This window comes from Cebidichthys violaceus, unplaced genomic scaffold (assembly GCF_023349555.1).
Source record: "Cebidichthys violaceus isolate CVI_PGR_0920_01 unplaced genomic scaffold, fCebVio1.0.p SCAF_32, whole genome shotgun sequence".
NCBI lineage: Eukaryota > Metazoa > Chordata > Actinopteri > Perciformes > Stichaeidae > Cebidichthys > Cebidichthys violaceus.
Genome location: NW_027176506.1, coordinates 405,429 through 425,717, shown reverse-complemented (window position 1 = coordinate 425,717; position 20,289 = coordinate 405,429). Strand labels below are relative to the sequence as shown.

Here is a 20,289-nt window from a genome sequence, read left to right as displayed (position 1 = left end):
CAAAGACACACAAAAGGAGCACATGTCTGTCCCCGGGGGCCCTTTGTCTCATAATGCGTCCACAGTTTCATAGTCAGACACATATTTGACTGAAAGTCTCTCTGACTCCACAAGTTAGGGCTTTTTTAGAAAGTGATACAGGTTTTCTAGAGACTTCCCAAAAGTACGCTGTGTCTCTATACAAGTGATGTTAATGTCAACCTTTGTATCAACAATTCAAATGTGTCCAATCAATTAATTACTTAAATACAGTAATATTGTTAGCCTATATGACATGAACTGACTCAATGTGTTTTCTTTAGCGGAGCTCGTATTCGTTATGTTTTGTCGTTCTTGTAACAGTGTGAGGAGATACTGAACTGGAATCAGTCATAGTGGAAAAGCACCATATAGTGTGTAGTAGCAACAGAACAATGATGTCACAGAGACCTCGCTGTCTGTGGAGGATGTGCTCACGATGTAAACGTGGTGAACCAAATGTAATAAAAGAGATGAAGAAAACTGATGTTCTACTGTGTAGATAGAAAACTTCTGCAGAACATCTTCCACAGCAGGCTGGACATTCCCAGACAAGACAATGGCATCTAATCAAGTAACAACACTGTAACAAATACTAAATAATTCAAATATTAATGTCAAGTATATCTGCAACAAAGGTCACAGTGAACTGTACGGCGTATGTAGAGGTGTCACAGAAGGGTCAGCACCACTTTGACCGCAGTGGAGCTTCAGTGGAACACACAGAGACAGACCGGTCCAGTCTGGGTCTGTTCTGCACACTGGGGACCGGTGGTTTGAAAGGTGTGGCTATCAGGGAGGGTCTAAACAAGACGCCACTGGTTGCATGATGGGAAGCGTAGGATCGGGAACCCAATGGGGAGTAAACATGCCGATCAGGGTATAGATGCTCTGCTGCTCTGCCTTTAACCGTTCCATCGTGTCCGTTGCCAGCATTGAGAATACTCAGCACTAATGAAGTGCTCTCTAGCTGGCACACATGAATTACACTTCACTCACTTCCATCAAGGTTCCATTTGCATCAATTGATCAAGTTCATTAATTCACACAAGACGCATTTCTGGGAAGACAAAATTACTTTTACTATACATTTTATTTTTTACAAAGTCAAATGAAAGGCCTTGAGCAGCGAGGGTTATTTGGCCATGCCAGACAGCCAGCTGAGCTTGAATAAGGACGGAGCGGCTGCGTCTTCATCCTGATCGGCCAGCTGTCTGAACAGGCTGCCCGGCCGGAAGCTGTCCTCGCCGTCTGCTACGGAGGACGGAGGGGCCTGCTGGAGGAAGGAGAAGACGTCAGCTTGTCTCACTGGTATTCAAAGAGTCCTGATCCAGGATTATCGAGGTCTCCTGGGACGTGGACATGTCGGTTACTCAAGGACCCGTGAAATGAAGTAGTGGTTAGTACCGACAGTGATAGAAGTATTCAGGGTTTGTGTCACCAGAAGGTTTCACAACGTTTGACAGTAAAACGGTATACCAGAGCAGTCCACACCGTGACCCGTAGCAAGACATCCCTGGATCAGGTCTAGGTAGACCCTGGCCATGGTGCTCCATGTTAACACTTCAGTACTTCAGATATAGAGTAGTGGATCCAAAAGGTCACCTGTAGCATGCTAAATGACTCTGAGCATTGGGTCCAATGAATGAAGAAACGGAGAGCTTGTGGGACCAGAGGACTCGTTATCATGGATCTCCTGACCCAATGACTCACAGAACACCTGGATCACTCTCGTGTCTATGGGCTACACTGAACAGCTCGAGCATTTACAAACACCTCTTGTTTGTTCTGCCATTTATTCAAGAGTCGGATCAACAGAACAGAAACGGGTTTTCTCTCTGCGTACCCTGTACAGAGGTGAGACACGGTTAGCCTAGCTTAGCACAAAGAATGAAAGCATGGCAAACTGGTGGCCGTTCAGCTTCTGCTAGCTCCAAAGCCAACTGATACTGGTATCAGGTGACTGCTGGTAAGAAAGCAAGTGACTATTGAAGACTGTTCCTCAGAATGTCAGTGTGTTGTGTCAGAGTTTGTTAATAGGGAAGCTTCAAATGTGACGGTTTTTGGACTAATCCCAATTTAAGCTGAATAGAGACATCTGCTTTTTCTATTCCTGCTGACCTTAACACAAACTGTACTAATAATGCATGCATCTAAAGAGGGGATTGGTCCATTTAGAGCAGGTAAGAATAGCCCAGGGTCTCCTCCAGCTGACAGTCGGACCCTGAGCTGCATTATGAGCCCAAGCAGAGAGTTAATAATCCCTGTCATCACACTGCAAACACACCAAAGACAAACCCAAGCCACTACTGAAGATACCCCACACACACACAGTCACAGTCACAGTCTCTCTCACACACACACACACACACACACACACACACACACACACACACACACACACACACACACACACACACACACACACACACACACACACACACACACACACACACACAGTCAAACACACACACTGAGGAACTTGCCTGGGTGTCTTGCACTCAAAAACGCTGGCAGGGCAGAAGGTGTAACAGAAACATGTTTTTTCCAGGGTGGAACAAAAGCAGAAACAGAGACATGAAGACATGCTGCTGTGGTCGACAGCAGATGAAACAACAACATGAGGCTGAGTCACAGCAGAGGTCTGATCCCAGCTCTGTCACTCACCAGCTGGAGAGCAGCATCAGAGCTCCGGGGGGCGGACTTGGATTTACGCACATTGGACATGCTGAGAGGCAGCAACCCGAACCTGCAGAGCATTGAAATGATTACACTGCAGATAAACAGAGCCGACAGAGGACACACACACACACACACACACACACACACACACACACACACACACACACACACACACACACACACACACACACACACACACACACACACACACACACACACACACACACACACACACACACGTAGGACTGGGTACTTAATGAACCTGCTGGGTTTTCTACAGAGCTGGACCTGAGCGTGACATTAGACAGGACATGCCTGCTTTCCACATACGTTTGTATTCAGGCAACATTTGAGGAGTTCAGCTTCTTTTGTTCAGTAAAAATGTTTCTGTAGAGAAAGTCTAAAAGTAAGGAACTGAAAAGTTCATTTTGGTATCAGAGCTGAGGTCCAGATGGTGATTCCTTGTTCCATGCACATGTTTGTGTGGAGTTTTAAATGAATCTGAAACGTACACACATTTTGAACTAATATGCACCTAGTGCGTTTTCAATTAGTTCTATGTATTTATACATTGTTACCATGTTCCATGCGTCATAGTGCCACAGACTATAAAGACAATATTATTGGAACCTCAGCTGCATCCGGATACATTTGTACTTGAACCTTTTTTGGATAAGCAGCTTACTAAGGTGCCATGTCTGTTGCTGTCACCTGATCTGGCTGCTGGCCAGCGGCAGGATGTTGAACGGCTCCTGGGAGTTCACGCTGCTGCTGCTCCTCAAGGCAAACTGCTTCTCTGAGCCCGTCAGCAGCCCCAGCAGTACCTGAGACACAGCGATCACACGCTATCATGACAGAACACGAAGAACAGAGGCATTACGAGCTCATCTCTGGTTCTACACATCACCAAGCGTTGTTCTGTGAGGCTGGGCTGAACGTACCGAGGTCCTCTGGGACAGGCGGTTGAGGTTGGTGTTGAGCGGAGGCGTGAACACGTCCAGGTCAAACGGGTCGATGTAGCCCTCCAGCCAATCACAGACCTGGTGGAATCTGGAAGACACAACGTGCACAACGTGCACAGCTTTCAGAGCCTTCTGTGCTGCTGCCAGCCTTTACATTTAAGAGACGTTAAACCACCGAATATGGAAAGAAAGACGGGACAAATATCAAAGGAAAAGTTTTGGAATATTTTTCTAGAGCTACTGATTGACATGGTTACATTACCCCTTTAGAATGTTTGTTCAGGCTTATGAACAGGACTATGAAGCGCTTTTTGTCCTCTAATTAGCTTCGGTTCTTACAAGTGAGATCCAAAGTTTCCCTGGAATTCCAGCCATAAAAAACATGTCCAGCTTCTCCAGAGAAACACCTGCTGGAACCTCAGGTTCTGTGCACGTGGGTGTAAACAGACTGAAGACCCATATGTCCTGAAATTCAGAGCCCTTCTCCAAAGTTTGAATTATACTGTCGTGCAACTGTCGAGTTAAAAACATCTAAACTTCAGCTGCAGACATTGGGTTCATTAACCCCTGGGAGGAGCGCCGGGCTTAGAAGAAAATGTGACATAGTGTCCAAACGGTAGAATTACGACTCCTGGGTCAGTCACGGGATTCCATTTGGCCCAAAATGATATAGAAGTAAATTCATACGGGTCCTCGTGGATCTCTGGAGACCGAACTCAGCCAGCCCGGAGCTCAGGAGCCAGGTGAACCTAGTCTCCATGATGTGGGACAGAGGATGTTACCTGGGGTCTTGGTGGGATCGGGAGCTCTTTCCTTCCTCCACTCTGCTGCTCAGTGTGGTGTTGAGGTAACGAAGGTCAAACAACAGCTGCAAGGCTCTGTTCTGAGTCATGGGAAACACACCCTCCTGCATGAAACAGAGCAGAATACTCAGGGAGCTTCCTAATGAATGATAACAACACTCCCCCCAAACCCTCTTTATCCAGGGGCCGTCAAATCCAAACCATATTGGACCAGCACCGATATCAAACGTGTCAGTCAGTGTAACACAGGAACCCTCGAGGCTACTGCCAGGAACTTTCATTTTCTGTTGATTTTGGCCACATAAAATCAGATGATCAGACCCAGATCCTCCAGCAGAGACCAGCCTATCATGAACAGACCCAGATCCTCCAGCAGAGACCAGCCTATCGAGGACAGACCCAGATCCTCCAGCAGAGACCAGCCTATCATGAACAGACCCAGATCCTCCAGCAGAGACCAGCCTATCATGAACAGACCCAGATCCGGCTTCACTTCAGCCTTGGACCTGCAGTCGGAGCCCCGGAGGGAGGAGGAGAGCTCAGCTCCTGCAGCAGCAGCTCCTCCTCCTCCTCCTCCTCCTCCTCCTCTCTGGAGCCAACACCGACTCCTCTCTGCTGGAGTCCCAGGACATATTGCTGGACCTGCTGGAGGGATGGGAGGCACGGGAGAACCAGGACTGAGGCGGACAGACCGTCAGCCCCTGCTGCAGTAAAATGAGAGGTTTTCTAAAGGGACTCTGGTGCTCAGAAACACTACCGCTTTAGTCCACAGTTTTCTTCAGAATCAACACCAAATGAAAGTTCCCTGTAGTGACTATAACCAGATAACTTAATGTGTGCACTACAAACAGAACATGATGTATGGTCACTGTATGTACAATGTAATGTAATGTGCATGAGGTCAGCAAACTCCATCAGGACAAAACACCCAATAAGTGTCACCTGTCATTACCAACACTTAGCTAGGTTGCTTTGCAAGGTGAATATGAGGAAACATCTGCTCAGGAAGACAGTGTGATACGATCACCAGCTCCTCATGTAGTGAACTGCTGATCAGCTCATGAATGAACCCTAGAAGACCAGATCCTCTCACTCTACCTTAAAGAAGATCCTCACCTCAATACAAACGTCCCTCATTTTCATTGTGCATGTGTGTGTGTGTGTGTGTGTGTGTGTGTGTGTGTGTTCTAGTTACTCTGCTGAAGGACTGCTGCGTGAGGCTGTGGTAGTGGTGCAGGACCTGAGCCAGACAGGTCTGCAGCAGCTCCTGCAGGGTGGGCCGGGGCAGAGCGTGGCCCCCCACCCTGTTCACCTCCACACACAGCTGGAATAGCAGTGACTGCACGAACCAAGATGGCTGCCGAGGAGACAAACTTCACATCAGATCACTGAATGGAATCAGAAAGCATCGTGCTTCCCGAGGTCGCGCTGGCTGACCTGGACCGGAAGACGGATTTTGGATGTGACACTGCTCCCCGACTCCGCTTCTTCCTGGATCTCCAGATCCTCCCAGTTTGTTGCCGTTGTAAGGATGGCTCCGGCAGACTCGGCATGCAGCGCTGTGGCAAACTTATCCAGCAGAACCTGAAACAACACCACAGACGACACACGGTGAGAGCCGGTCTCCTCTTTGCTCTGGTTCGGTCAGCGACTCCTCTGAACATCGGACTCTTAAGCTGCTGAATGCTCCCCAACGTTCAGCAGGCGGAGAACCGTGGGTTCACCACTGGAAACAGATGCTAAGAACGGCATTGTGTCCTGAGAGCTAAAGACTCTACAAGCCTCTGAGGGAACTACAGAGCTGATAGCGTCTGTGGGTTTGTCACTACAGGAGAAACCGTTCACATGACACTTTTCAACTGCACTTAAGTCATAACCAACCGACTGAGCTAACGTAACCGGCTAGTCTCTAAGTCCTCAACACAGACAGACTTCTTGAAAACATTCAACAAAGAAAGTGTCACATCAACACATTGGACAGTGTCTGACTTTGGAGAGGGCGGAGCTCCAGATGCGGTACGCCTCCATGCTGCAGACGAGGAGCTCCTCCTTCAGGCGTGCCCACTTGGCCTGGGTGGGGCTGACCTCCGCGGGGGCCCTGGCTTTGCCCAGCTTCTTGCCTTGTCTGGGGGTCTCCTTCGTTGCGGCCTCAGAACCCCTCTGTTTTCCCAGGATGCAATGCTTCAGGTTGGGGCAGAGTTCACCCACGGACTGGCACAGCCTGGCCATGAAAAGGACTGAACTGAGGCAGGCGGGGCTGGGGTCAGGTGAGGCCGAGGCCAGTTCAGAGCGGATGGAAGACAGGATGTGGCGGACACAGGCCACGCAGCCTTCACGCAAAGCGTCCTCCACCGCCGGAGAGTCTGTGAAGCGGTTGAAAGAGGACGAGCTCTCGCTGGACCCAGAGGAGGCGCCTGTGACTGAGCCGGACTCAGACCCTACAGAGCACAGCAGGAAAGGTGAATGTTAGCGTTATTCAGGATGGGAGTGCTGTTCGTATCCTACATGGCTGTACTGAACAAGAGCCTGCAGCCATGCTGGGATGAATTAATGTAGTTACGGCACTTTGTGGTCTGACCTACTTCTAACAATAGCAAACTGATGGCTTCATTTGCACCGGCTGGTATTCATTGCTCTGAGCTGCCGTCACCTGTGTCTTGGGAGGGTAGGTAGTACTGCAGGTCCTCCAGCCTGGCCTTTAGCTTAGCATCCAGAGAGGAGCAGAAGTTTTGAACGCAGGGCGTCAGGGCCTGGGTCTTCATGGCCAGGCTACTCCTTTGGTGCTGCTGCCCCCGCTGGGTCACGCTGACCCACCCGGCATCGCTCAGCAGGTCCCCCGGAGACTCCGACCACAGGAAGGAGGCCACATCTACCTCGTACTGGCCCCCGCGGCCTGAGCCAGGGTTGGTAGCTGAAGAAGTCTGGATGGTCTGGCCCTCAAGATCCCTCACAGCTGAGGTGAGGAGCTGGACGGAGCTCGTTGAGATGGCTTCAGTTTCTTCTTTGGTGATGGCCTTGGGGAATGGGAGGATAGAATCATTGGAATATTACCATATGTCAAATTTGATCAATTTTGCAAGTCTGTCACTACTGTAGAATTCAACATGAATCCTTAGAATGTCAATGTAGAGACGTGTTTAGATGCTGAAAACAGCTACAACAATTGTGAAGCTAGGAGAGCACTCACCTGCAGACGCTGAAGGAAGAGTTGCTGCAGGAAGTCATCCCAGACCACCAGGGGGCGCTCCAGCAGTCGCTGACACACGGCGCTCCAGTGCTGACTGATGGACTCGGTGGACAGGAGGTCCCACACAGAGTCTCTAATGGCTGCCAACCCCTTCAGGCTCTTCACGTAGACCAGAAGGCCGCTGACGCCACGGCAGATGTCCTCCTTACAGCTGAGAGTGGGAAGAGATTCAAAAGGCATCGATTGATCAATGGATTATCAGTTATAGTTTGACAGCAGAGACCAGTGCTCTGGTCAAGGTCACCGACGAGAGGCCCAGTGGACCAGGATATCTTAATCAGTGGTCTGACATGTCGGTCATCTCCTTCACTGTAATGCTTGATGCTAAAGCCACGGAATGGGAGAAGATGCCGTTAACGCCGTGCCACTAGAGGGTCATTCTGTCGCTGAAATAAAGAAATGAATTGTTCTGAACGAAAGAACGTCTCACCGCAGCAAGATCACCTCGGAGCCGAACGGAAGAACAGGCGGCGTAATAAGTGACGTCGCAACTGAAGCCATTGCAACGGAAGACGTTACATTACATTACAGTCATTTTCTGTTCCCCTGGACAGCGACGGGTATGAACGTGAAGATCCGTCCGTCCGTCTGTCTGTCTCTGCCAGTATCAGGACGCCGTCTAAAGACACGCCCCCTCCTAAGGACCCGACACGCTGCGGCATCAAAAAGAAGCACGTCAGCCATAACCCGTCTAGTCATCGGCCCGATCCCCGTATAGCCTGCTCCACCCTGTAGGAAATGGTTGTGACTCGATCTCTACACCTGTGACAATGTACAGCAGGACGGGCCCCAAAGTGAAAACAACAGAACGCTCGTTTTAAACCCCAGGAACTGAGCGGACGGGTTTCTGTCGTCGCTGGTCAAACATTACAAACAACCGTTACATAATGTGGTATCAATGCATGCATTCATGTTCAACCGTAAGGCTCACAGAGGGAGGTGAACACGGCGTAGCACGTCACAGGCCCTGGTGCATTCACTGCACAGTCTGCTAATAGACAGGTGAGTCACTGTGAAAGTGTAAAAGGTCATATTTATGTTTATGTTTATTATGCTGCAGCACTATTCTATGTCTACCTTTAAAACCCTTCAAGCTCTCTCTGTGGTTGTGTTGTACTAATCAGTCAAAGTTTAAGAACGCCGGCATCCTGATGGGTGGAGCTTACGTGTCAATCCACTGCTGCAGGGTGTCCCGAAGCTGCTCTCTCTGGATCGGCTGAGCCAGGGTGCGGAGGGCGGGCTGGTACTCGGTGATGGAGGGAGGCAGGTATTTGAACCAGCTGCCTGTACTCGTCTCTTCCTGCAGCACCCTCCTGTCTTTAGCTGAGGACAGAGGTGGGAGTGATGGGGACACACTTTCTTTATCACGGATATTTGAGCTTCATCGCACATCTGTGTCCATCGACTTTGGACCTTCTTACTTTACGCTTCACGCTTTTAAGATAAACTGCATCTAAACCCTTTTCTTCGGTCAAATCGGAGCACACACACACACACACACACACACACACAAAGACCTCAGTCTCAAGCAACATTATACTGTCTGTTCACGTCTCCTGATGTCTGGAGCACGGATATCATCATCTTCTGTCAATGCAAATAACAACACATGACATCATGCAGTGGTCCTTCATAAAGGCAGCACACCCAGCTTAAACAGCCTGGGGTTTAAAGTGAGCTTGTGAATAACAGCCGTCAGTGGGGGAGTCACGCGTGTCCTGGCGTCCTGACGTCCAGACGTCCTGACGTCCTGACGGCGTACCTGCGTATGTGGTGGAGGTGACGTTCTCCAGGGTGGAAAAGAGCATGCCACAGCTCAGGGCTCCCTCCCCCGGCCTGGGGCCTCCCTCCGGGGGCAGGTAGAAGACGGCGTAGGCCTGGAACAGAGTGGTGACCAGCAGCTCCACCAGGCTGCACACCTGGGCCTTGATCCCTGCACCTGGACCAAGTACACGTCGGTATGAACGGGCCGCACTTCTGACCGCCACGTAAACATTTACGAAATATTCACGCTGTAAGCAACTGCTTCACAGTAAAGGCCTTTAAGCGATACTTCTTGCTCCGTGTCTTGTGAATGTGTTAACACTCAGACATTGAAATGCAGACACAGTGTGTAGTACCGTGCTGCGGCTGGTTCAGAAGCTGATGGATAGAGGCCTTCCGAGCCAGCAAGAAGTCAGCCAGGGCCTGGCGTGGCGAGCTGCCCTCCAGCAGCATGGTGGACACCAGGGCCTCGGCGATGGCCTGGTCCGACACGGCGCGGCCCCGCAGCAAAGACCTGCTGTCCAGGAGAATGGTGGATCTGCAGAAGGACAGACTAGTTACTGGCCTATGACTAGGTGGTCCCGAACTAGTAGGGTCTACTGCATGTGATCCACCACCAACTCTTTCACTGCTGAGGCGTGGGATTTCTCCGTTAGAATCTCTGACTGAAACTTCCAGTACCTGAAGTGTCCCGTGGTGGCTACCTGCCGGACCAGGATGGGGAAGCGGGCCAGGACGGGGCTGTAGTGGCCCCCTGTAGCAGCCTCCAGCTGCAACAAGCCGTGCAGGTGGCAACAAAGCAGGTAGAGCTGGGTGGCCTGGAGGTACTGGGACGCCTCCATGGCGCTCCAGATGCGCTCTGGGATCTCCAAGAGGAGCTTGATCTGGGAGGCCATGGTGTAGAACTTGTCCTGCCACTGCCTCTGACCCTGACAGGACAACACACAGGAGCAGCACATCAGGCTTTGGATAACGTGAGTATGGAATGTCATTTGAGGGAGAAACAGTGTAAAAGGATAAGAAGTACAAACACCAGACAATGTAGAGACTTATGACGTAGTAGATGTGTGAGGTCACGTTACACGCGTCAACACGTCTCATCACAAATACGCTGTAATGAGCTCCATGTGACGGCAAGAACACAGAACAAGTGGCCGACCTGGTCAGCACGTTTCACTGAGCCGCACCGAGTGATGACTCATTAAGTAGTCTGGGGTTATGTATGCATACAACTCGTATGATGATGAATGGCCACGTTTTGAAATGGAGTTTGGTGTTCACCTCCTGTCTGCAGCTGCTGGTGCTGGCCCTGCCTTGCTTCAGCCTGTGGCAGTACTGGTGCATGTCCTGGATGGACTGGACGACGCTCTCCGAGCACTGCCTCATCTCCCCGATGGTGTCGGCGGCATCGATCAGGTCCCGGTAGCGCTCCCCCACCATCTGCCTCAGCTCCTCCTTCTTCTGCTCGATCTCCCCGCGGACTTTGCGCTCCACCCGGCGGATCTCCGCGGTGTTGTAACGTTCGAAGAGGACCGCCGGGTCCTTGATCTCAGAGACCCGGAGAGACGGTGCGGGATCTTCGGCCATTGCACCTTTCAAAACAACTTCTGCTGTTCCAGGAAGTATCACCCGGAAGAGCGGGGGACGAGCCCTTCCTGCCTCCACGTAAGCGACAATGTGACGGCGACTTATTGGTCGACTGAGCTGTCCGTCAGGGATCCTCTCCGCGCAGCGTGGGGCCGCTGAGCCAATCAGATCGCCCCGACGTGTATCGTGATGATAATAATAATAATAATAATAATAATAATAATAAAGGAACGTTGTTATCATAATCATAAACGTCAATACAGTTCCCCGTGTAAGCTCCACCCCCAGTGGTGACACACGTCATGTCTCCTGAGTCCACTTTCCTCCTAACCTTTCCTCTGCCCTCATATGTTTAAAACATATGAGAACATATAAAACAATAACATATAAGATACTCCACTACGAACAATAACTTGTCTGAGATGTTTGTTCCACATGTCATTCTTAAAATGACATCCTCCTCTCCTGCCATTGAGTAATTCAATTCAAATCTTGTAATCAAATGTTAAAGTTTAACAGAGTGAAGCTTAGACATCACCTGAGGAAAGAGATGTCACACATGTTTGATGCTTGATGGTCACATGATGCGTAACATCTGGCGGTTGTGACTCCTCATCTCATGATCTCCACATGTACAAGCCATGTCCAAGCCTCCACCACATGTCCAAGTCTCCACCACATGTCCAAGCCTCCACCACATGTCCAAGCCTCCACCACATGTCCAAGCCTCCAGCACGTGTCCAAGTCTCCACCACATGTCCAAGTCTCCACCACATGTCCAAGCCTCCACCACATGTCCAAGCCTCCACCACATGTCCAAGTCTCCACCACATGTCCAAGCCTCCACCACATGTCCAAGTCTCCACCACATGTCCAAGCCTCCACCACATGTCTAAGCCTCCACCACATGCAGAAGTCTCCACCACATGTCCAAGCCTCCACCACATGCAGAAGTCTCCACCACATGTCCAAGTCTCCACCACATGTCCAAGCCTCCACCACATGCAGAAGTCTCCATCACATGTCCAAGTCTCCACCACATGTCCAAGCCTCCACCACATGTCCAAGCCTCCACCACATGTCCACCACATGTCCAAGTCTCCACCACGTGTCCAAGTCTCCACCACATGTCCACCACATGTCCAAGCCTCCACCACTGACAACCACAGAGGACTGCTGAGTGAACTTTGCACTAGTGCATTGCTCTACTTTGATTTATGTATTTATTGCCTCAAATGTATACAAGAAAGTACCTGCTTATGGATTTGAATGAATGTAAAGCGGTTCATGTCTTGTGATGTGGAGCATATGTTGACAAAGTTATGGAAGCCTATAGAACATGCTCATGGTCAAATGAGATGAATTGTGACTAATTAAGTCAGAAGTATGAGATGAAAGAAATGTTTTGACTTCTCTTATCATTTTGACTTGTTATTACATAATTATAACTGATAACATTCTAAATATGTTAGTAAATCTAAAGATGTGACTTACTATGAGCATCATAACTAACTTCTCATTTAAACTGGAGTCAAATTCCTTGTATGTACGCATACATGGCCAATAAAGCTGATTCTGATTCTGATTTATTGATGATGGTTTCTTTGCGGAAATGATTTCTCACACAAAGTGAAGAGAAGGACAACTGAAGCCTATCAGAAGCCTGTGTTGTCTCCTGTGTTGTCTCCTGTGTTGTCTCTGCTGTGTTGTCTCCGTGGAGCTCGTGTTGTCTCCATGGTCACTGGAGTTAGTCTGCTGAGGACACCCCCACACACTGCAGGACGTGTCTCTTAAAGACACGGTGCGTCGGTGTGACCGTCAGGTGAGTCAGGGAGACCTTTGGACCCGGAAGGAAAGACTGAAACCAGAGACTCCGTTTACGGGTAAGAGACCTGCTGTTCAAAACAACATCTAAATGACTCACCAATGCTTTTAGACTCACTGTACATTGAAATAGTATCCGTTTTATCAAATTCCATCTTGAAAAAGTACTGAACTATAACTAATGTCTACGGAGTCCGCCTAGTTACCAGTGAACACAGCATGGCTGTACTGGGGTGTAGTAACACACGTATGTGCTGTGAGAGAGTCGGCGGTGTCTTTCCACCGTAACCATAACGGTGCTGTAGCTTCTAGAGCGATTTAAATCATGCTAAGCATATATCGTAGGATATCAGGCGTGTTTAAAAGGCTATTGTTACTGGGAGAATTGTTCTTGTAATCACACACAATGAATATTTAGGCACATTCACAAGTCTGCTCCAAAGTGGAATCTCACATGCAGTCTGTTGGTACTGTCCTCATTACTGATCTCTGTTCTGGAAGATCCGATCCTATGAAGATGTACCGTACCCACACCTCTCACATTGTTTTTACAGTACACAGCTGCCGTCTGTTCCACGTTCAAATAGAGACGTCTTTGACTGACGCCGGTCTGAGAGCGATGGAGCGCAGAGACCTGCAGCAGGAGCTGGAGGATCAGTTCAGCCGGGTGCTTTCCAGACTGCAGTCCTTCCAGTCTGACTGGGACATCGCTTCGTTTGCAGTGTTCTTCATCTTCATTGGTGAGTGAAGGTGACAGAAACCGATGCAAGACGTTCAAATGACTTCTAGAAAACGGCATCGGGGTCCATATTCAAACACGCTTTACCTTATCAAATGAAACGAACAGAAAGCCGTGAAAGGTTTACATTTAAACCTCTGGATCGTCTCCCACCACCTGATGGCCATTCAAGATGCACACAGACCATGTTAGACGCTTGTGTCCCTTCAGCATGTCCTAAACCACAGCAGTCAGACGTCTCAGGACTTCCATACATGGTGCTCAAATACCCACATTCAACATCTCAACAAGGAACAGTCAACGTTCACGTGTCTCACACCATCAGAACAAGAGTTAGAAATGAAGAAAAGCATGGTTAAATAAAGCTACTGACTGCTTTACACACAATGAGCTAAATACGATATTAATAAAGCATTCATTCGATATTAACCAAACAGTGAGTGTCTCCACTGTAGAACCGTAACAGAACAGAACCAAAGACTAGTTATTCATCTCTGGAACGTTTGAAGGTATTTCTACTACATCCACTGTAAAAGCATCAAGAGACGCCTGATTTGAAACGGCCACACCGGGCCGTACAGATGTTCCACATGTCACCAAACGGTTCAATTGGCTTATTTGCATGATCCTGTTCTAATCACTCCAAAAGATTGAGAGACCAGAAAAGAGAGAACCAGTACAGCCCATTCACAGTGTTCTGTGAGATGCTGTTTTGTGCACTCCACAGTCTGCAGTGTGTAGAACCCGGACTTCTCCTCCGTCCTTGGTTCATTTGCACATCTCATTCACTCATTCATGTGACTGTGCTGTGAGTCCAGCTGCAGAAGCTTCAGTTAAACCTACAGAAAGACAAAAGGTAACTTTGTGCTTTGTTCAGCTCGAGCATTCATTCTGTTCGTCTTCTGTCTCACACATGTCCAATGTTTGCTTGTTTTAAAGTTATGATGCAGTTTCAATACTTGTATGAATTAGTATTGTTTTGACTTTGGTTGCTCAGGTGATATGAAGCATTTGAAGACACTTTGAAGAAATGACATCACAATGAGCACAAACACTCCGTGTGACTGAATGAGCTCGTAGTTATGACGGGATGAAGTCTGGCTTCCTACTCTAGACTTGCTAGTGCAGCATGATGCAGCAGCAAGCTAGTGTCTGACTCTGAGGCTGTCTCCTGTCTCCAGGGGGTCTGGATCCCCTGGAGACAGGAGACAGCCTGCTGAAGACACTGCATGCTGGACAGAGCTGTCTGCCAAAGACTCTTATTAGATTTTGGAACCAATCAAACGGACCAAACTCTTCAAATCAGAGTCGTCTGTGTTCCGTGGATGCTTGGTGTGACGGTCCGACAGACGCTCACTGAGTGTCTGCTCACTGTGTGCTCTCAGGCATGGTTCTGCTGCTGGTCCTCCTGGTCCTCATCCGCTGCTGCTGCTGCTGCTGCTGTGATGACGAGAAGGTTAACACACACACACACACACACACACACACACACACACACACACACACACACACACACACAGCAATCTGAATCAGAACCCTGTTCTCCGGTACCGACAGAGTTCTGTGCTTCCTCGACAGCCTCGCAGACGGAAGGTCGGCGTAGAGAACATGGCTCTGGAGCCCTGACGGCCGAGCGGCCGCTGCAGGGCGGTGAAGGTCGGTGAAGGTCGCTGGAGCCAGAAGCAGAGCCTCCAGTTGGACTTTGATGGGATGTCACCAGTCCGTTAGATTTAGTCCACTTGCACACAGAATGAGTCGTTGTTCACGAGTCCTTTGCTCCAGTTATGAAAATCTAACACGTGATTTTGTTTACTGTCACTGTTTACTGTGCGTTGCTTTTGAATGTCACTTCCTCCTATTCGGTTTGTTGAAGCTTATATTTGGTAATCATCGTTGTGAAAGTAATAAAAGCGTTGTCTTTGCTCTATTTAATGTCTTCCTTCTCACCATGGTCATTGATGGAGGGCTCGTCAGACACAAAGACATCAGTGACGTCCTGTCAGCGCCTCACTGTGGTCCCTGTAGCGCTCTGCCCTGGAGACAATAAGAAGCGCTGCCGACACATTCATCATCATCATCATCATTCACAGAACAGACACTACATTCTTTCACTTCCTGGTTCATACCGCTGCATGTCCTTTAATATGCGAGAAGACACACAGAAGGTTTAACGACGCTTCGTTGTTTGCAGCAGAGGTCAACAGAGACGGCTTTTTGTTTAGAATATAAGTTTATTGCACGGATATCAGATAAGTCATTTCCACATTTACATATGCGAGGCAGCTTTTCAAAATAGAGTAACACTTACTGGAATGAAGTCATTTGATCAAGATTGGATTAGCGTTTGGTTCACAGGGAATCAACAACATATGTGCAAAACGTGTCAAATAAATATGAACATAGGGCAGATGAAGTAGCTTATAATTCAGTCACATCCATGAGTAACGAGCAGGGAGTGTGACTTAAGTCATCAACAAGAACAAGAACAACAGAGAGCACAACACCACCTAATGCCCTTCAGCTCACTGCTCCCACACATCCAGCTGACACTTAAAGGGCCAGCGTTCTCTAGTAGCACAAAGACAATATGCATCACTGTGTTTTCATCATGGTAGAATCACCTGAAGCTAACAGCTGTTGACTTTCCGTGAGCTTAGAGTGAGTCCTTCAGTTCTACATCAGAGGCTGGAGCTTTAATGGACTTCACCCGTGGGGCGTGTTGGAGGGGAAGTCCACAGCCGGTCCGGATCACAGTGTGTCTGGAAGGCCGGACATTGGGCCCGGTCCACAAACACTGACGGTACCGTCCGTCTCCAACAGGTCAGGGTTAAAAGATCACAGTGGGACATGTCTTCTAATGCTATGCGTCCCCTCACAGCCGAGTCTGCCCCCCCCCCTTCATGAAACCTTTTGCCCTCTCTTTGCAATACTGTTGCATTCCGGCTGCATGAAGCTAACGGTGCTAACAGCGGCAACGACAGCAACATTGCCGACGGTGTCAACGTGAGGACAGCCTCCATAGAGGACAGCTGTGTGACGATGTGTTAATGCTCTGAACGCATAGAGAGAACCTTTAATCCGATGGATCAGTGAAACTGACAGACTCCCAGATTAGGGGGCTGTAGTGTCGTCTAGGGGACCGTGGACGGCTCCACTAGTACAGCTGCAAGCACTGGAAATACACAGATTATCACATAACTCCTACAGTTGAGGAATTTACAGAATCTACCGTAGAGTGGTCAAATCAAGTCCAACGTAGGTCCAGAACACACTCCAACACCCCACAATGCAACTCAACAGCTTTTGTTGGACCCTCCTTCTTAGTAGATAAGTGCCCCACATTTGAGATGAGTGAGCTCCAAACTAAAGCCTACGTCAGTTAGTCCAGACTCCTCTTGGTGCGAGTGTCTCGGGCCGGTCTGACCACAGCGGTTTAGAGGACTCGGTCCGCTCACAAACAAACTCTGAAGCAGTTCATTTGTGGGGGGGATGTGAGCCGACCTCCATCCGACACAACTACAGAGTTTGAAGTCTAAAAGGGCTCCGCAGCCAGGAGAGCTTTGCATTCTGGGATGAGTGAAACCCACCGTTAGCAGTTGGCTGGAGAATAAATGGAAGTCTTGTGGGCAGAGACGAGCTTCCTGGACCTTCTAACCAATGAGATGTTCTCACATGACACGACTACAGGGAGAGAGTGCCCTTATATTGTAAGATGAGGAAACATGGAGACTGCTGTGAGGGAACTCATCGGATACCAACTGTGACCCCTGTGACCTCCTAGTCCTCCAGCCCTGAGTGGACGCTTAGTGCTGCTCTCAACACACATTCTGCTAAATAATCAAAAATAAATTCTTATAACAAATCAGCAACAATCACATTCATTCATGGAGGAGTTCAAGTCTGTGCTGTGACACACACACACACACACACACACACACACACACACACACACACACACACACACACACACACACACACACACACACACACACACACACACACACACACACAGAGAGGGGTTTGATTGGTTCCTTCAGCTGATCATGCAACACTTGAAACTGAATGACGGGATGATGATGATGATGATGATGATGATGATGATGATGAATACAGGTTTGGAACGAATGAAAAGCTTCCCAGGACGTCCCGTACACTCGCGTGGTTAGTTTGCTTCTTCCGGTCTCTGGAGGGACAGGAAGTGGATCAGAAAGGTCTGTAGTTCCAGAAACTGGAGAAGACTGATATCTGCATGGACGGGAGGACAGAGAGGCTTAGCTAGCTGTACACACAACCACACATGCAGAGTTAAACATCTAACAACTTAGCCATGTTCACTGTAACACAAAGAAAGATTCTTTTTAACTCAAACAAAGATGAAATGTAAAGCAGTCCTCTGCCTGACGACAGTGACATGAGTAATCAGTCAGAACCGATGTGACCTGCTGCACATGAGCAGCTGCTACCTGAAGGTTCCGTACGCTGACTGACATACGAAGACATTGACGAGTGCAGCTTTCAGGAGTCGTATCGCTGAAAGGTTCATGGAGGGAGAACGGGTGCTCGGAGGCCTCCTGCGGGACAGACACACCCACCTTGTCCTTGAGCTGCTGACAGAGCTGCAGCGAGATGGTGAAGAACACCAGCGTGTCGTTGAGCCAAGGCACCACGCACTCCACCTTGTGAACGTGGCTCACCTCAAAGCGGTTGTTGTTGAGCTCGCTGAGGAGGAAAGACACATTGACAGAGACACACATGTTCCTATCAGAGCCTGCCGTCCACTACGTAGGACCGACAAGTATTTATTAGTTCCTTAAATGGGTTTATGTATAAATCTAAAAGAAGGAAGGACGGACTTACAACATGGCTCCTGGGTTGTGCAGCACTGAGCTTCCAGCTGGCTTGAAGTTCTAAGATGAAAGAAAACATGGAAACATCATCAGTCCCATGCTGAGTGAGGCTTCACAGAGTGCTGCAGAGCCACCAGGTCTGACCTTCATGGTGTTGGAGGGCAGCACATGAAGCTGGTACACGCTCAGGCACAGTTTGCTCAAGTTGATGTAGAAGTTCACCATCACATCTCCAGGCATGGGAGGAGTGAACATCTTCTGGAGACGGAAGGAGACGGACACAGCGGGTCAACAGAGGAACATGGACCCACGGTACCAGACGCTGCAGAGAGCACCGACCATTCTTCATCGGGTTAACGGCAGTACTTACACTACTGTGTGTGTGTGTGTGTGTGTGTGTGTGTGTGTGTGTGTGTGTGTGTGTGTGTGTGTAATGCGTCTCTACCATCAGACCACTGGTGGCCAGCTCAGGCAGCGTCATGGAGGCCGGGGTGGTGAGGCGGTTCCGAGCTCTCGTCAGCTGCAGCATCACTGCATCCATGAGCTACAGCAGTGACAGAAACACGAGGCGAGGGTCAGCGACACAGCGGAAGCTGGACCGGGCCACGGTTACCGTGACGACACGGAGCACACACCTTGTTAACCTCAGCTCCCGTCTTGAAGTGGTAGCTCTCGTCGTGGCTGCCGAGCAGCTGGAGGGCCTGGTTCACATGGTTCCTGGCATCCTGAATCTGAAGGATGAACGGAAACAACAGAGAGGTGGACTCGTCAGGATTTGAGTACTGATACAATTTGCATACAACAATTCATATTAGGAAGATGAGGAAGTATATCCAGACGGACTAAGACATGAGGGATCAATAAACAAAGCGTTGGGTTAGCGCTGCTGTGGAAGGCCAGCATTCATGTTAGAGGAGGTTTTGACCGACGATCAGGACCTGCAGTAGGTCTCAGACCTTTAAATCCTGACCTCACCCAAGCTCAGCTATGCTGAGTCCAACTAACTCATCAGCAAACAACAAACACGCTGCCGTCACTGGACAGAAACCCGACACAGCAACATTCTGTCTGACGGCTGATGACATCATGAATCTAATGGATTATGAATGACTTCATTCAGAAACACTTTGACGGACAGAATGTCCATTGTAGTGGAGAATAAGTGGAAAAGCTCCTCATAAGAGAACTCTCACAGGCTCACACACACACACACACACACACACACACTACATACCTGCTGCAGCTTCCACAGCTTGTCCTCTCTGAACTGAAAGTGCAGCACTTGGCTGCTCTTTGCCACCTTCAGGTTGATGTCCTGTTGAGAGAAGGAGACCGTTACCCAGGAACACTTTCAGCTTCAGTCGGTGCGTCATGCTCACGTGTACAGACTCGGTGAGAAGCAGTCAAACTCACGGCCTGAGTCAGAGCCTCTCCCTGCAGGGTCAGCACCCCCCTTCACCTGGTCCATGCTGCAAACCAACACATCGCATTTTGAGTTCAACATCACCAGAGAGAGCAGCAATAGGCAAGGGCCGGCTTTACAGTGTGTGCTTTTACTGCAGACACAGATCCATTGCATGTCACTCATTGTGTCCATGCCCACTGCACAGCAGTAAGAGCTACACTTAGATTAAAACGGTCAGAGCTTTACGTTGAGCTGCCGAGGATGAAGTTCTCCTGTTTCTGCTGACTCTCCAGGCCCGGCGTCGGCATGGAGAACCGCCTCGATGCTTCCTGTCGACGGCAGACAAAACTAACCATTATAATGGGACCTCAATCAGCGGTGTGAAGTCATTGTAGACGCATCGTTTCAGGT

General features: G+C 49.2%; 3 protein-coding genes across 7 annotated transcripts in view; 1 reads left to right on the top strand and 2 right to left on the bottom strand.

Moving 5' to 3' along the window:
- Positions 1 to 1,056: 1,056 nt before the first annotated feature.
- Positions 1,057 to 11,122, bottom strand: cog1 (component of oligomeric golgi complex 1). Of its 5 annotated transcripts, XM_068724795.1 has the most exons (16): positions 10,758 to 11,122; positions 10,158 to 10,405; positions 9,833 to 10,014; positions 9,475 to 9,651; positions 8,879 to 9,035; positions 7,653 to 7,863; positions 7,116 to 7,479; positions 6,455 to 6,903; positions 5,903 to 6,049; positions 5,661 to 5,822; positions 4,445 to 4,569; positions 3,642 to 3,750; positions 3,412 to 3,545; positions 2,686 to 2,767; positions 2,505 to 2,528; positions 1,219 to 1,294 (listed from the first exon to the last, which is right to left on the bottom strand). In XM_068724795.1, the coding sequence occupies exons 1-15, from the start codon at positions 11,061 to 11,063 to the stop codon at positions 2,520 to 2,522; spliced, it is 2,862 nt and encodes a 953-aa protein (XP_068580896.1). In that variant the 5' UTR covers positions 11,064 to 11,122; the 3' UTR covers positions 1,219 to 1,294; positions 2,505 to 2,519. The 5 variants fall into 5 exon arrangements, with proteins under 5 accessions (XP_068580891.1, XP_068580890.1, XP_068580893.1 ...); XM_068724790.1 differs by lacking the exon at positions 2,505 to 2,528 and having other exon boundaries at positions 1,057 to 1,291; XM_068724789.1 differs by lacking the exon at positions 2,505 to 2,528 and having other exon boundaries at positions 1,058 to 1,294.
- Positions 11,123 to 12,879: 1,757 nt separating this feature from the next.
- Positions 12,880 to 15,553, top strand: smim22 (small integral membrane protein 22). The gene is made up of 4 exons (XM_068724818.1): positions 12,880 to 12,946; positions 13,442 to 13,627; positions 15,012 to 15,082; positions 15,205 to 15,553. The coding sequence occupies exons 2-4, from the start codon at positions 13,507 to 13,509 to the stop codon at positions 15,250 to 15,252; spliced, it is 240 nt and encodes a 79-aa protein (XP_068580919.1). The 5' UTR covers positions 12,880 to 12,946; positions 13,442 to 13,506; the 3' UTR covers positions 15,253 to 15,553.
- A 284-nt stretch (positions 15,554 to 15,837) lies between these two features.
- rogdi (rogdi atypical leucine zipper) overlaps positions 15,838 to 20,289 on the bottom strand; it is a 5,648-nt gene continuing 1,196 nt past the window's right edge. Inside the window, 10 exon segments of the mRNA XM_068724833.1 lie at positions 15,838 to 17,871; positions 18,219 to 18,345; positions 18,484 to 18,533; positions 18,618 to 18,731; positions 18,919 to 19,017; positions 19,109 to 19,204; positions 19,708 to 19,788; positions 19,887 to 19,925; positions 19,927 to 19,942; positions 20,125 to 20,207. Coding sequence (XP_068580934.1) covers positions 17,830 to 17,871; positions 18,219 to 18,345; positions 18,484 to 18,533; positions 18,618 to 18,731; positions 18,919 to 19,017; positions 19,109 to 19,204; positions 19,708 to 19,788; positions 19,887 to 19,925; positions 19,927 to 19,942; positions 20,125 to 20,207 — 747 coding nt within the window. The 3' untranslated portion in view covers positions 15,838 to 17,829.